The sequence below is a fragment of the Alternaria hordeiaustralica genome, assembly GCF_023758085.1.
Source record: "Alternaria hordeiaustralica strain BMP 2776 chromosome Unknown scaffold_32, whole genome shotgun sequence".
NCBI classification, from domain to species: Eukaryota; Fungi; Ascomycota; class Dothideomycetes; order Pleosporales; family Pleosporaceae; genus Alternaria; species Alternaria hordeiaustralica.
This window is the reverse complement of record NW_026056804.1, coordinates 247,863-261,305: the sequence shown is the minus strand read 5'-3', so window position 1 is coordinate 261,305 and position 13,443 is coordinate 247,863. Positions and strand designations below refer to the sequence as shown.

Below are 13,443 nucleotides of genomic sequence, written 5' to 3'. Positions count from 1 at the left end.
ATACGAGATGAAGAAAGATAATAAGAATCCATCGTAACTAAAAGGATATTGAGAAAGGTGTCAAATCGAAAAGTGTGCCGCAAAGTCTCCTCCTCTCCCTTTTCGTGCTAGATGATGCACTGGTATCAAAAACATGTCGCAAATGCCCCCCCCCTTGCGATTGACGCACACCTAAACCACCTCCGCTCAGATAGCATCGATCATAGGGACAGGCCTTTCCATGCGTGGCTCCATACGCGGTGGTGGAGGGCCGTTGGGCTTGCCCCCGCTACTATCGACGCGGTTATGATTCGGGAACTCCTAGTACCCGTTCATGGTCATGCGCTGGCTGTTCCTGCTGAGCTCGCGGTCGGCAGAGGGTGAGATAGGACGCGAGGAGTGGCCCTGGTGAGAGCTCTCCTTGAGGGCAAGCAGCTGCTTGGCGCGGAACGACTCGTAGTGGATTTGTGCGGTCGTTTCGATCAGGTCTTGCAGGTGGGTGCGGGTGAGGAAGTTGCGGAGGTAGACGAATTCGCAGTGGTTCTCGTCCTCGACTGTGGGGTGTTAGTGGAGTTCGCGTGGAGGAGCGTTTGGTTTGGCCTACCGTTGATGATACCCCACTTGTTCTGGCGACCACGGACGTTCCTGCCGTTGACGACAACGGTCCTCTCAGAGCCGACGACGGCAAAGGGAAGGAGTTCCTAGTGGAAGTTAGCAGACGTCCAGTCGCACCTCGACACGTCCCTCACCTTGATGGCCTGCTTTGCCTGGACCTCCTCGTTGTCATCCTCCTCGTTGTCGTAGGGGTACATGCGCAGGTTGTGGAACTGGAACTCCTCCTTTATCCTGTGCTTGAACTCGGCACGCTCCTCCAGGGTCAAGCTGTCGCTCTTGGCAATGACGGGCACGACGTTGACAAACTCGCTGAGCTTCTTGAGGACGACAATGTCGATGGGCTTGAGGGCGTGGCCAGAGGGCTGGATGAAGAACAGGCAGCAGTGGATGCGCGTGTCCTGGAGGTAGCGCTCACGCTGGGCGGTCAGCTCCTTGCGGAGGTAAGCGCTGTGCTGGTCCTTGATGTACTTGACGATGGGGTCCCAGCAGCGCTCGTTGTTGATCAGGTCGCCGTAGCCGGGCGTGTCGACGATGTTGAGGCGCAGACGCACGCCGTTTTCCTCGATGATGTGTGAGACGGGGTGGATGTTGGTGGTGCTGCGGACCTCCTCGTCGGGCTGGAAGCGGCCCTTGGAGTCCATGAGGTGCGAGGCGAAGAGCGTGTTGATCAGTGTCGACTTGCCGAGACCAGTCTGTCCTGTACACCGTCAATACCAAGGAACACACGTGATAGAAGATGGAGATGTGTCATACCAACGCAGATGACATTGAACTGGAAGCCCCGCTTGACCGACTTGCGCTCAATCTGCTTGGTGATGCTGTCGAAACCGACATAGCTGTCCGGGAAGATGGGCTGCGACTGGTTCTGGTTGTATGCAGCAGCCATTGTGGATGATGGGAGCCTCGGGGCGCGGACTGGGGGTGATGGAGGTGGGTGGGTGAATGGGAATTAGGTTGGGGAGAGGAGGGTCGGAGGTGTCGTCGTAATAGAGTAAATAGTCAGGGTCGCTGCGCTGGCGACTTTCTCGTGGAGATGCAGGCGCGGGAAAGGGGGCAGCTAGGAAGCGAAAGCGCGCTAGTGGGAGGGCGGTAAGGCGCGACCTGCAAGCTCGGACTGGGGTCACGACATTTTACAACACCATCACCGGCATCGCCATTTCGCGGCCCTACGTAATCCCGTCGCAGCCAGTCACCGCTGCAGTCATGGCACTCACTCGTCCGCTCCCTCCGCTCTGGCAGACGCTGCTGCCGGGCCTCAATGGCCCAATGCGGCCCATCCTCAACACGCCTTTCCTTCAACGCCTATCACAACCATTCGGCGCAATCAACACACCATTCGGCGCACTCGCGATACCGTCCCTATCACTCCCCTCAATACCGTCACTATCCGATATCTGGGACGGCATACTCAATGCGGTGCCCAAGAAGAAGACGTCATACCGCAAGAAGCGCCAACGGTTCATGGCGGGCAAGGGACTGAAGGACATCACATCCCTCAACACATGTTCTGGGTGCGGAAGAGTCAAGCGCCTGCACATCCTGTGTCCATACTGTGTGGATGGTAAGACTGTCAATCCCCCTTGGAAGGGCTATTCACTAACAAACACCCCAGCCATCAAGACCACCATCTTCGGCCAGCTCAACTGGGCCATCCGCCGACCGACCGACAAGCAAGCGAAGGTCATGAAGAGAGAAAAGCGCGAAGAGGCGCAGCGGATGCGAACGTTAGAGCCCGACCAAAGGAAGGCGAAGGAGGAGGCAATAATGAAGCACACGGGCTGGAAGAGATGATGCGGGGTGAACAAAGTTATGAACGAGAACTACGCAGGCTGAAAGAGATGGTGCGGGGAGGAAGGACAAACAGCGAACTAGAGCAATTAGCATGTATTCTGGATGACTATTTGTAGCGCATATACAGGCGCGGCTTGGGCGTTGGGATACCTGTACATGGAATATGTAACAACATAACGGATCGAAGACTACGATATACACAATCGCAAATGAACACTTCGATAAGCAATCAAGATGTTTTCGACGTCAATGAACACCTCATCAAACAATCCAAGGTATCTTCAGCACCTACTCTATTGCACCAAAGCCTCAAGCAGACTTCATATCCTATAATTACACCCACTCTCGCATTACCTCTTCTCGTTAGCACCCATAGGCGGCGAACCAACCGTACTCCCCCTCCTACTCGCATCGCCCTTGCCCTCCGCCGCCTCCCTCTCCAAGAAGTCCTGCCACAGCTCCGCCAACGACTCCTTATTACTCGAGCTACTAGCCATGAGCATAGGGTCTGCGGCAGCGGCGCTCAGCGACGCCGTCGATGGCGTTCGTCTGAAGGGCGAGGAGAGCGGGATGCGGAGGCCGGTTGAGCTGGATGATGTGCCGGGGCGAGCGAGACCTGCTTGCTCTTTTTGCTCTGGGTGGGGGGTTAGTAAGAGGAAAGGTGTGAGGGTGAGGGGAGAGGGGAGGAGGGAAGGGGGGCATACCATCTGTCCAGCCCAGCAGCGCAGAGATGAGCTGCAGCGCCTCGAATTTCTTCGGATCACTCCGGTCTATACTCAGGAAATGCAAAAAGTAGTTTGTGATGATCTGTCGATCGACGTTATCCTCCGGCCGTCCTTTTTTCAGTATCCTCAACGCCTTTGTGAGGTGTTCGTTGAGTGTTACGGCTTCGTGGCGCAGTTTGCCGATGAGAAGGTTCTTCTCCTTGACTTCCTTTTCAAAGGGGAGGGCGCGCTCGAGGTCTTTCTGGGTGGTCTCGAGAGTCGCTTTGGCGGCGTTGGACGCTGATTCCGCGGCTTGGACTTGTTTCCGCAGGTCGTTGATCTGCGATTCGTAGGTCTCGACGGACTTTTTGAGCTCGGCTTTTCGCACTGTACATGGTCAGCTAGGAGATATCTTGGAATAGCCGGAATGTACTCACGGTTTTGGACTTCCTGCAGCGCCTTCTGCAGACCCTCCACAGCTTGATTATTGGTGTCCCTATCCCTGGCAGCGCGTTCGTACTCTTCCCGCATCGACTCCAACTGGTCTCGCAACTCGGCGTCTTTTTCAGCCAGGTTCTCGCGCAGAGATCGCTCGTTCATGGCCAACACTTCCCAATCTTGCATGGCTTGTTTGGCGTTCTCGAACTCCTCCCTAGCGTATGCCTCTCGTGAAATCAGCTCATCGCGTTCCTTGATCCAGTTCTGTTGCGACAGAGTCGACCTGCTCCGTAGGGTCTCGATCTCGGATGCCTGGGCTTCCTTCTCTTGCCGTAGCTTCGCGAGTTCCTCGGTCAGGCTGTTGTTGTTCTCTTGTAGCTCGCGGGTTTGCTCCTCGAGGTCGGCGATGTGCGATTGGAATTCCTCGATTCTGGCCTACACTGGGTCAGTACTCTGTCTGCTCCAAACTCCTGCGCAAACATACCGCGTCTGCCTTTAGCCGATCGCCCAGACTGGTCTTGATCGTATTGACTCTGCCGAGCAGGTTCTTGTACTGTGTCTCGAAGTGCTCCTTGCCCTCATTGGCCTCATCCAGCTCCTCCCTCAAACTCCGCATCTCTTCCTCATGATTCGCATGTGACTCGTCTGATGTCCCTGTGCTCTGCTTGTTCTGGACCTCCTCCAGACTCTTCCTCAGCTCTGTGACTTCCTGGCGTAGCGCATCGCGCTCCTTGGCTATCGCGTCGAGGCGTGCGCTGGCATCTGAGGGAGGAGGCGGGGACGCGGAGATTCCTTGTTGCGAGCGTGAGCGTGCCAGTCCAAGCGCAATCGCGGACGAGATGCTGTGGTGTGGAGTCCCGTTTGTCTGCAGGGTCGGCGACAGCGGCGGTTGGTCGTCGTCTACGTCGTCGGCGTCTGGGTCGGCTGAATGCGCGGCGGGCTTCTGCATGGACACCATTAGTACTCGTGGTTGTATAGAGGGCTCTCGTGGACCGCATACAGCCTGTTCGGCCTCATCCTCGGCGTCTTCGTCGTGATCCTCCGCGTCGCTTCTGGCGTGGTCCCCATTCACTTTGTCTGTGCCGTCCGCTTTGTTCGCAGCAGCGGCTTTCTTCTTGTTCTTCTTTTTCTGCGACTTGGACAAAGTGCCTGTCGTCGCCTGTCAGCGTATAATTCTTCCGTGCTCCCACATGGGCCGCGACGTGAAAGCGGAGTTTACTGGCACCTCCGAGGGCTGCAAGCTCACCTACCACTCTGCTGTATGGGGTCCGATGTAGTGGGCGCAGACATCTTGAAAGACGCGTAATGCAGTCGCTACCACATCAAGAAGGCTTGGTATATGGGAGAAAGAGGCTTTGAGGGTTCTGGGGGAGCATTCGTGGATGTCTTGACTTGGCAATTCGTGTCCCGTTCTATGGTTTGTTTCGGCCCACGCGGTCCACGGGTGGCGTACGTCACTAGCCACATCTCACTACCACCGTCCCATCTTTAGCCCGACGCATGCCCCTCGTAGTCATCAACACGCATTCGGCAACTTGTACATCGTTTCGATAACAAAGGAGGCAAATTCTTTGTGTGCGCTGCTTCACGACTCGAGCCATCAGCGACAGCGCGCCAACCTTCGCGGGGTAGCCGAGCCCTCCGACATCTCCTGCACTCCAGCTCAAACAAGCCAAGACTAACCACGTAATCATTTCGATCCTTCAGAGCATGAACTACTACCGGCCTCTGTTCTATTCGGCTATCACGATCATATATGCCTCGTTCACACTTCGAGTCCTCAGACTAGGTCTTCTCCCAAGAATGATAAGCCAGAAACGGGATACAAAGGCCTCGTAAGAGGGCGCATCAGATATTTGAGTGCTCCAAGCATCGACGTCTGGTTACGATGGGCTCCTTGCATGCGATACACATGAACCCCTTCGCATTTCACCTGCTGGGGTATCGTGTGTACGCGTTCTTCGACTTATCCGATTGAACCGTCCAGCCAACGGCTATGAAAGAGATATCTATCCGTCACTCGAGGCTATCACCACCGCCATTGTCCTGTTACAGCTTGATCGATGTAATTTACGCCCTGTAAAGGCCGGGTACTGCAAGGTCTCTCACGGTATCACCGTGCCGTGGAATTCTACTGAGTTTGTAATCTGTTCTGTTCAATGGCAACAACCTACATCGGACACTTTTAGGAGCACGGTCGACCATACCTCTGGAAAAGTCCCCGACTTCAGTATGTGAAGATATGGTTCTTCATTGACCATATTCTTAGTACCATCTCTGGGGCTTACACTGGCACATCACCTACCAAAACCCCATAGCAGCATTCCATCCACAAATCCAGTTCCAAAATCATGACCGCCCCGTTCAAGCCAAAGCAAGCACTCGATTTCGACGGTGCCCTCCTCCAAGAACTCCAAGGCGATGTCAGCGATACCATTGCGCAACAAGTCCTCGAGGAACTCCCACCACTCACTGCAACGTCAGTCGTCCACGACAACGGCTGCGGTCCCGGCGCAGTAACCATGGCGATGATGAGAAATAACCCACCAGCAGGTCTCAAGATTCACGCCACGGACGCAAACCCCATGTTCCTCGCTCAGCTGTAAGACAATCTCACCGACAACCCCTCGTGGCCATTCAAAGTCGAGACAATGGACGCCTGCAACCTCACCTTCCCAGACAACACCTTCGATTACTCCTTCACCAACTTCGTCTTCGCAGGCCTCTCTGACGACGGCGGCGCCGCCTCGCATATCCTACGTACTTTGAAGCCAGTTGGCACAGGCGTTATTACTGGGGCAGAAATGCCATGGCAAATTGCGCTTAAGAACGCGCACTACAAGACACGTGGTACGGAGGAGCCAATGGCGCATTTTCTGAGCAAGAGTTGCTACCAGAAGGAAGAGATTGAGCGAGCCACCAGGGCGGCTGGGTGGAAGGATGTCAAATATGTGCAGAAGGAGGCGTATCTGATTCTTGGTACTGATCTTGGGTGATGGGCGTCTATTGCGTGGACCTTTTTGGGGACGCCTGTCGGTGGATGGCAGCAGCGCGATGAGAGGATGTGGGAGGAGGCGCTCGACTTTATCGTGGAAGAATTGCCTCGTAATGAGTGGTCCAAGGTTGAGGGTGGGGTGAACAAGATAAGGATGGTTGCTGATGTTGCGATTGCGAGGAAGTAGGGTTTGTGAGCAAGCGACTTGATGTGTATACTGTGTCACAATCTCGGTCTATTCGAGCAGCTACGATGTAAGAGCTTTTCTGCTTATCGGATCACGAAATTCAGACTAGATAGCTGTGGGCTCCGATCGTCTATCAGATCATGTCACTGCTTTAGGTATCAACAAATCTATTCTTGACTAACCGTTCTACTTACCTTTGTTTTGCAAACATCGTGCTTCTGCTTGCCTTGTTGTTGTTACAATATCCATAAGAGGTGGAGGGCAGAGACAGCCGATCGGTCACCGCCCGTCCAAGACGCTGTATTGGTCAAAGCTTCTTTGAGAGCGTTTGCTCTTTTTCGCTCACCTCCAGGCGGCCATATATACTGAAGAGATAATCGCGCTAGCAAAAACTTTTCAAGTTGTCTTGCCGGTAACAATCCGCCCTCTCATCTCCTCTCTTACCCGTCAACCGACTTCACCGCACTCCACTTACTTGAAATCCCCACATCTTGGTTTAACATGCGGGTGTTACTCCTCCTTCTCGTCGGTCTTTTTGCGACACTGACCTCCGCCTGCACGTTCCCTTTCAACGACAATCGTCTCACCAACAGCTCGTTAGTCGAAGACCGCGTCGCCGAACTACAAGCAAGCGGGCAGCTAGGTGGTGACGGAGGCAAGGGTTGGATGACCATCATCGGCGGCGGAGCCACGCCCAACAAGGCCGTCTGGCCTAACGATCCCAAGAACGTTAATCTGGTGTACATCCACTACTGCTTCGCAACACGTAGGGACTACCATGAGCTTCATCAGATCGGTACGTGACGCTGCTTGTTCCAGCTTGTATTGCCAGAGTTAAGATTACTGACTTTGCCTACGATAGTGAATGATGCAGCAGTTGCGTGGAAGAACAAGTTGGGCCCCCCATCTAAGAATCGACATCGATTTGATGGCTTTCGCCATTACTACGACAAAGCCAACAACATGCATCCGCGCTGCTTCATATATCAAACCAAACAATGGATGTGGAACCCACGAGTCCCCCAAGGTACCCTTGTGATCGAGTGGTCGACGGTGGGTCACAGTCGTGCGACAACAGGATACGCCGCTGAAAAATAGTAAGTCAACTAAATAAGTCGACATTTTTAATATCCGCCGCCAAATTACTAAAGACCTTTTTCTATGTTCAGCGACAACCGTCCTGGTCGCCACAGTCTCCAGATCGCCTACGATTCATCTGGATGGAACAATTGGGCCTGGGAAGTAGTCCACGAGATGGGACATGTTATTGGCTTAGAGCATGAGCATCAGCGAGCTGATAGTGAGTTTTGTCTATGTGGGAATATTCCTACTTTAACTAATGGTTTCAGGGGACCAGTTTGTCCACTTCGACTGCACGAAGCTCATCGGTTACTGGGAGGCCAAGAAAAAGGTTGAGAGCGAGCCCCGGTGGAGGGGTTTCACGATCGACGAAGTATGTAAGTCGCAATATCTGGGTACCACCAGGGACCTCAACTGGGGGGTACCTCATGAGTATTCGTTGGACATGGGCCAAAACGAGGACCGTCACGACTATGTTCCAACCAAGGGTTTTCAGTACGACCACGACTCCATAATGCAGTACTATTCTGCTTCGGCCGCTGGATATCCTAACGGCGCCGTCCAAGATATGCCTCTTGTGCGCTGGAAGAACGGACGTCCGAGTGACGGCTCAGGACCTGATTCGTCGAACGCGCAGAGGATTCCACGTCCTACTAAGATTTCGGATCAAGACAAGGCTGCCATCCAGTTTCTCTACCCGTGAGAGGGGACTTCAGAAGGTTAGTACTTATTGCATCAGGATGGCGCAAGATTGGCGTGCTTCTTCCTAACAAGTTGTTGTTGGCAGAGGCAGTTGTCCGCACAGCGTTATACTACGGTCAGGTAGATGGCAAGACGTATCAACGTTCTTACAAATAGTCTCAAAAGATGATGGTTTACAATCCTTTCTGCATGTGCACATCTCCTGTGATTTCGGTGGTCGGGCGAAGGTCCCTGAAACCCTCTGACGTCGCCTGGACCCTGAGGCTAAAGTCGCCGGTTCCCCACATCGGGGCCGTTGCAGCAGGTACCACAATGACAGCACCACATCGCCGGGAACATTGTTCGGTATCCGAAAAAGAACTGTTAATACACACACGCAATACTAAGATGCCATTCCTGATGTTAAACCACCAAATCGACCTTGCATCCAGATATAGACCTCGGTCACCGTGGAAGGCATCAGTCCACCTTCAACACATCTTAATTCCCAGATTACCCCCAACTCAACAGCAAAAGCTTCAGATCATCCACTAGCTATGGCGGTTTCGGTTGCACTTAATCTCGACTTATCGAACCTCAACGTCAGCACCGGAAACGACGATACCAACGTGTCCAGCGACTTCTCCTACGGCTTCTCGCACACGAACGGCACCAACGGTGACAATGCCAAACCCCTCCCAATCGTAATTGCAGGAGGCGGTTGCGTCGGTCTTTTCCTAGCTCTCCTCCTCGCACAGTCCGACATACCCAACAAAGTGGTTGTCATTGAACCGCAGCAGCCAGATCCCATGTCGACGCGCGCAATGGCCCATCAGCCGCCTACATATCCCATCCTATCTAAAGTCGAAGGCCTACTACAGGAGTTGGTCAAGACGGGAAGCTTAAGTTCAGGTCTATGTTTCCGAACGAGCATCCAAAACGGCAGCAAAGTGATCGCGTGGAAAACATTCGACAACTCAGGCGAAGGCATGAAAGGAAAGGGACAACTCCTACTACCACAAGGAAAATTCCAACAAATCCTCATGAAGCGCCTAGCCGCTCTGGGTGACGAAAAGGCAGAAGTGCGCCTCGGAACAAGCGTCACCTCCTTCAAATCAACCCCCAGCAGCGTCACCGTGCAAATCACCCCCGAAGCCACCTCAACACAACTCGGCTCCGAATCCCTCGAAGCCCTCTACCTACTCGACGCATCCGGCGCCCACTCCACCATCCGCAAAGACCTCTCCATCAGCCTCGAAGGCGAAACACTCGACGCCCAACTCGTAGCCACAGACCTGCATTTCGACTTCCACGCCCACGGTTTCCACGACGCGAACTTCATCATGGATCCGCTGAACTACGGTCTCATTGGCCGTATCAACCACGCCGACGCCACCGCGGATGGGAAACCCGCCTTATGGCGTGTGAGTTACGGAGTCCCGATTGGGGTGTCGGAGGCGGAGATTATGAGGACGCTGGATGAGAAGTTGGGGGTTATGATGCCGAATGGGGGAAGGGATGGGCGGGGGAATAAGGTGTATGAGGTCGTGAGGGTGGCGCCGTATAAAGCGCAACAGCGGCTTGTGCCGTCGTTGTATCATCATGACGAGCGTGTTTGTCTTGTGGGGGATGCGGCGCATTTGACGAATCCGTATGCGGGACTTGGGCTGGCGTCTGGGATGGCGGATGCGTCTTCGCTTTCTGAGGTTCTCATTCGTGTTCTTACTGGGAAGGCGGCGGATGGTGAGAGGTTGTTGAACGCGTGGTCAACGGCGAGGAGGGAGAGCTTTTTGAATGTTGTGGATAAGCCTTCGCGGATGGCGTATAAGCGGGTTAAGGCTGATGTTAGCACTGATGAGAAGATACAGGATATGATGAGTAAAGATCCGCTTGTGGGTGCGTTGAAGAAGGGTATGCCTGTTCAGCCGCCGAGTCTGGAGACGAAGGGCGAGGAGTTGGAGGGGTGGTGATGGCGAGGATTTTGATCATGCGTCGTTATGGGATCGTTGTAGATCGTCTCTTGAGAACATGGCCATCAATCCATTATACATTAGACTTCGCATAACATGGCCCGCTCAAAGCATCATTCCCCAGCATACCATCCCCCCAAACGACTAATCCCCGTAGGCAGCACATCATCTTCAACCACCGAATCGGTAAGCTGCCCCCACAGATCAATCTCACCATCCCAACTCCGCACCTCCGCAGCCGGACAATCCTTCGGCGGAACAGGCGGCCTTTCATCCACCCTCGTCAGCGCAGTCGCCTTCTTCATCTTCCCATAAGCCAACCTCGCTACAGCCGCCGCATCCTGCTCCTCCGTAAAATACTCGAGGTAATCCTGCAGCTGAGGCGTAAGATTACTCTCCGGATACCCCTCAACTCTTCCAGTAGTAGTCCTGTTCCATCCAAACTGATTAAGACTGGGAAGTGCGCGAACTAGTCTTATCCACTCATGACATATCCCCGGTCGTTGGAGTAGAGAGTAGATAACATTAGTATGTTTCCACTCCCTCACGCCCTTCCCCTCTTCCCCCATATGCCGCCCAACATGATCGCACCTCTCCCCCCACTCGTTACTAAAATGAACGCAAAACCCACAGCCCCAGCCCGTCCTCGTCATGCGCCGCCGTCTCGCAGACAGCGCATGAACCTTTTTCCTGCCAGGCCCCGCCTCAGCGCAGGACGTGCATCGGTGGGCTGTAGCGTGGTGTTTCGTGTAGTCTTTGGCGAGGAAATATATGCACTCGCAGAGTCCACACACGAACATTTCGGGCCGCTCTTGGTAGGTTTCTTCGTGCCGCTTCCAGTCTGCTTTTGAGATGAAGGGGCGGGTGCAGATGGTGCAGAAGTAGGCGTGGGGTTTGGGGCAGAGGCGGGATTGTTTGTGTGCGGAGATGCAGGTTTTGAAGTAGTCTTTTGATTGTGGAGAGGGTTTCTTGGGGGACTTTCCTTTGGGAGGACGGTGGCAGGGCTCTTCTGTTGGAGTGGGGGAATATAGAGGTGGATCGGTGGGACCGTGACACAAGAGATGTTCGGCCATGGAAAAGTGTTGTTTCCGCGATATGTCGGACGTGTTCGAATAGCTTGATGTGGATGATGACATTGAGTCTCGGAGAGGGGTTTGCGAGAAGCTGCTGTTCCCTGAGGATCGATAGCTCGACATTGCCGACGAGAAGCTCGAAGCGGAGAGGTGTTGCGATGAAGCGAAGGGCTGGCGCGCGGAGTTTGCGGTCGTCCATTGTGAAGGAAGATGTTGCAAAGCCTCTGTTTTCGTGTCAGTCCAAGTACTACTCTGGGGCACTGGGAAAGATGTTCACTTACCGATAGGGCTTTGTTGATATTTGTTAGCAATGCTGGGCTGATCCTCCACATAGCTCCATGCTGAAAACGCAGTGTCGAAGGCGTCATATTCAGAATCCTCATTGGTATCGTATGTATACAGCGAGCCAGCGCTTGAATGTTCGTAACCGCTCATGATGCAGAAGAGGAAAGGATGTACAAGAAAGAAATGTATTCAAGGCGCGCTGCGCTGGTAGTGGAAGAACGTCGTCCTGACCAAAACACCAACATGCCTCCATCGCCGGCTATATAACCCAGCCATATTCTCAGCCTCAGCTGCAGCGAGCAGAATTGTAGCTAGCGTTGTGGAGGAGGCGTAGTTCACCTGAAACGCGGCGAACGCTGATGGCAGCCGTTTCATGGCCTGTCCGTGTTTCGAAACAACAGGCACCCAGAATGAGGGGTCGCGACGATTGGATCGAAAGTTCTAGTCGTGCAGAGGCGTGCATATCTGTGTTCCCAAGGCTGTTGACCGGTTGCGACGAAAATATGCGCTGCGAGGGCGAGTGGTTGAAGCGAAAGGCTGAAACGGCGACGGGCGAATAGGCGGTGGTTTGCCAAGGAAGCGGGACCAGAAGCTATCCAAAATGTCCGACCGTATTTATAAGTTGCTGCAGCCCGAGATGCTGACGTGCATGTCCCCGAGGTACTTTGAGCTCCGAGAATACGCTGGTAGTGACCAGGGTACTTCATCCGGTAAGCCTGGGTGAGTGTGCGAACCTTTTGTGACCTCCACGACCCATCTTCCCATCTCCCACCACCTTCTACAAACGTCACAGTCGTCTCCTCGCCCACCTCACAGCCCACCGCCGTCTTGCTCTATCGCCTCGGATACCTCCTCGCCTTGCTGTCGAGTCGCCGTCAAAACGTTGGGGTTCAACGTAGTCCTCAAAGCTGTTTCGTACCGCTGCCTTTGCAGCCCAAAAGTCGTTCATCTCGCTGCCTGTGCAGCCTAGTCGTCGTCGTTATCCTCCTCCTCCTCGTCTTCCTCCTCACTGGAGCTTGGTTCAACAGGCGTGTGGCTCACGCTGTGGGAAATATCCCAAAAATGGTTCCATTTGTTCTTGATGTGCTCTTTGAGCACCGCTCCCTTACACAGGAACTTCTTCCTGCTGTCGTCTAGCCACTTTCTGAAGGCCATTTGGGTTGGATAGTGGGATTGTTGTCGTGTTGTGGGTATGGTGTGTATGGTGATGGTGGTGATGGTGAGAGTTTGCCAAACGGAGCTGAAATAGCAAGCCATGGCTGTAGCTGTCCAATTTCCAATACAAGGTGACTGTAGATGCCATGTGGGCTTTAGTAAGCTTGGGCCTTTGAAGACTTGCAAACCTATGAGCTGAAATGCCTCGATTGTTGTGCTGGTTTGGTGATTTGGCGCTAGTGCGGCGAACTGGGAGTCCCCCAATGCTCGGACATACTCAACACCAGATTCACAAATGCACTGCACCCACAACCCTCCCTGTCTATACTCACGTTGTTCTACCGCTACTGCAAGACACGTCTGCAGCTCATGTGGTTCTCTGTACCTGTTGTACCGCTGTGCTCGACGCGGCAGAAGCTCGTGATAACCTGCAGGCCGACATCATACGGAGCTCTCTACGTTGAAGCTGACATTGGCGACCTCCTGGCGC

At 53.9% G+C, this 13,443-nt stretch overlaps 6 protein-coding genes across 6 annotated transcripts; 4 read left to right on the top strand and 2 right to left on the bottom strand.

The window, feature by feature from the left end:
* Positions 1–300: 300 nt before the first annotated feature.
* Positions 301–1,480, bottom strand: SPN2 (Septin Spn2; the record flags this gene model as incomplete). The annotated part of the gene is made up of 4 exons (XM_049392376.1): positions 301–533; positions 584–680; positions 729–1,291; positions 1,348–1,480. 4 exons carry the CDS (start codon positions 1,478–1,480, stop codon positions 301–303), a joined length of 1,026 nt encoding a protein of 341 aa, XP_049239959.1.
* Positions 1,481–1,797: 317 nt separating this feature from the next.
* Positions 1,798–2,385, top strand: J4E84_009815 (uncharacterized protein; the record flags this gene model as incomplete). Its single annotated transcript, XM_049392375.1, has 2 exons — positions 1,798–2,155; positions 2,207–2,385. 2 exons carry the CDS (start codon positions 1,798–1,800, stop codon positions 2,383–2,385), a joined length of 537 nt encoding a protein of 178 aa, XP_049239958.1.
* Positions 2,386–2,735: 350 nt separating this feature from the next.
* J4E84_009814 (uncharacterized protein) lies at positions 2,736–4,817 on the bottom strand (the record flags this gene model as incomplete). Its single annotated transcript, XM_049392374.1, has 6 exons — positions 2,736–3,019; positions 3,090–3,476; positions 3,527–3,962; positions 4,012–4,470; positions 4,528–4,676; positions 4,778–4,817. The coding sequence occupies 6 exons, from the start codon at positions 4,815–4,817 to the stop codon at positions 2,736–2,738; spliced, it is 1,755 nt and encodes a 584-aa protein (XP_049239957.1).
* A 1,061-nt stretch (positions 4,818–5,878) lies between these two features.
* J4E84_009813 (uncharacterized protein) lies at positions 5,879–6,523 on the top strand (the record flags this gene model as incomplete). Its single annotated transcript, XM_049392373.1, has 2 exons — positions 5,879–6,080; positions 6,135–6,523. The coding sequence occupies 2 exons, from the start codon at positions 5,879–5,881 to the stop codon at positions 6,521–6,523; spliced, it is 591 nt and encodes a 196-aa protein (XP_049239956.1).
* A 687-nt stretch (positions 6,524–7,210) lies between these two features.
* Positions 7,211–8,492, top strand: J4E84_009812 (uncharacterized protein; the record flags this gene model as incomplete). The annotated part of the gene is made up of 2 exons (XM_049392372.1): positions 7,211–7,505; positions 8,059–8,492. 2 exons carry the CDS (start codon positions 7,211–7,213, stop codon positions 8,490–8,492), a joined length of 729 nt encoding a protein of 242 aa, XP_049239955.1.
* Positions 8,493–9,027: 535 nt separating this feature from the next.
* On the top strand, positions 9,028–10,440 carry J4E84_009811 (uncharacterized protein; the record flags this gene model as incomplete). Its single annotated transcript, XM_049392371.1, has 1 exon — positions 9,028–10,440. One exon carries the CDS (start codon positions 9,028–9,030, stop codon positions 10,438–10,440), a length of 1,413 nt encoding a protein of 470 aa, XP_049239954.1.
* Positions 10,441–13,443: the final 3,003 nt, after the last annotated feature.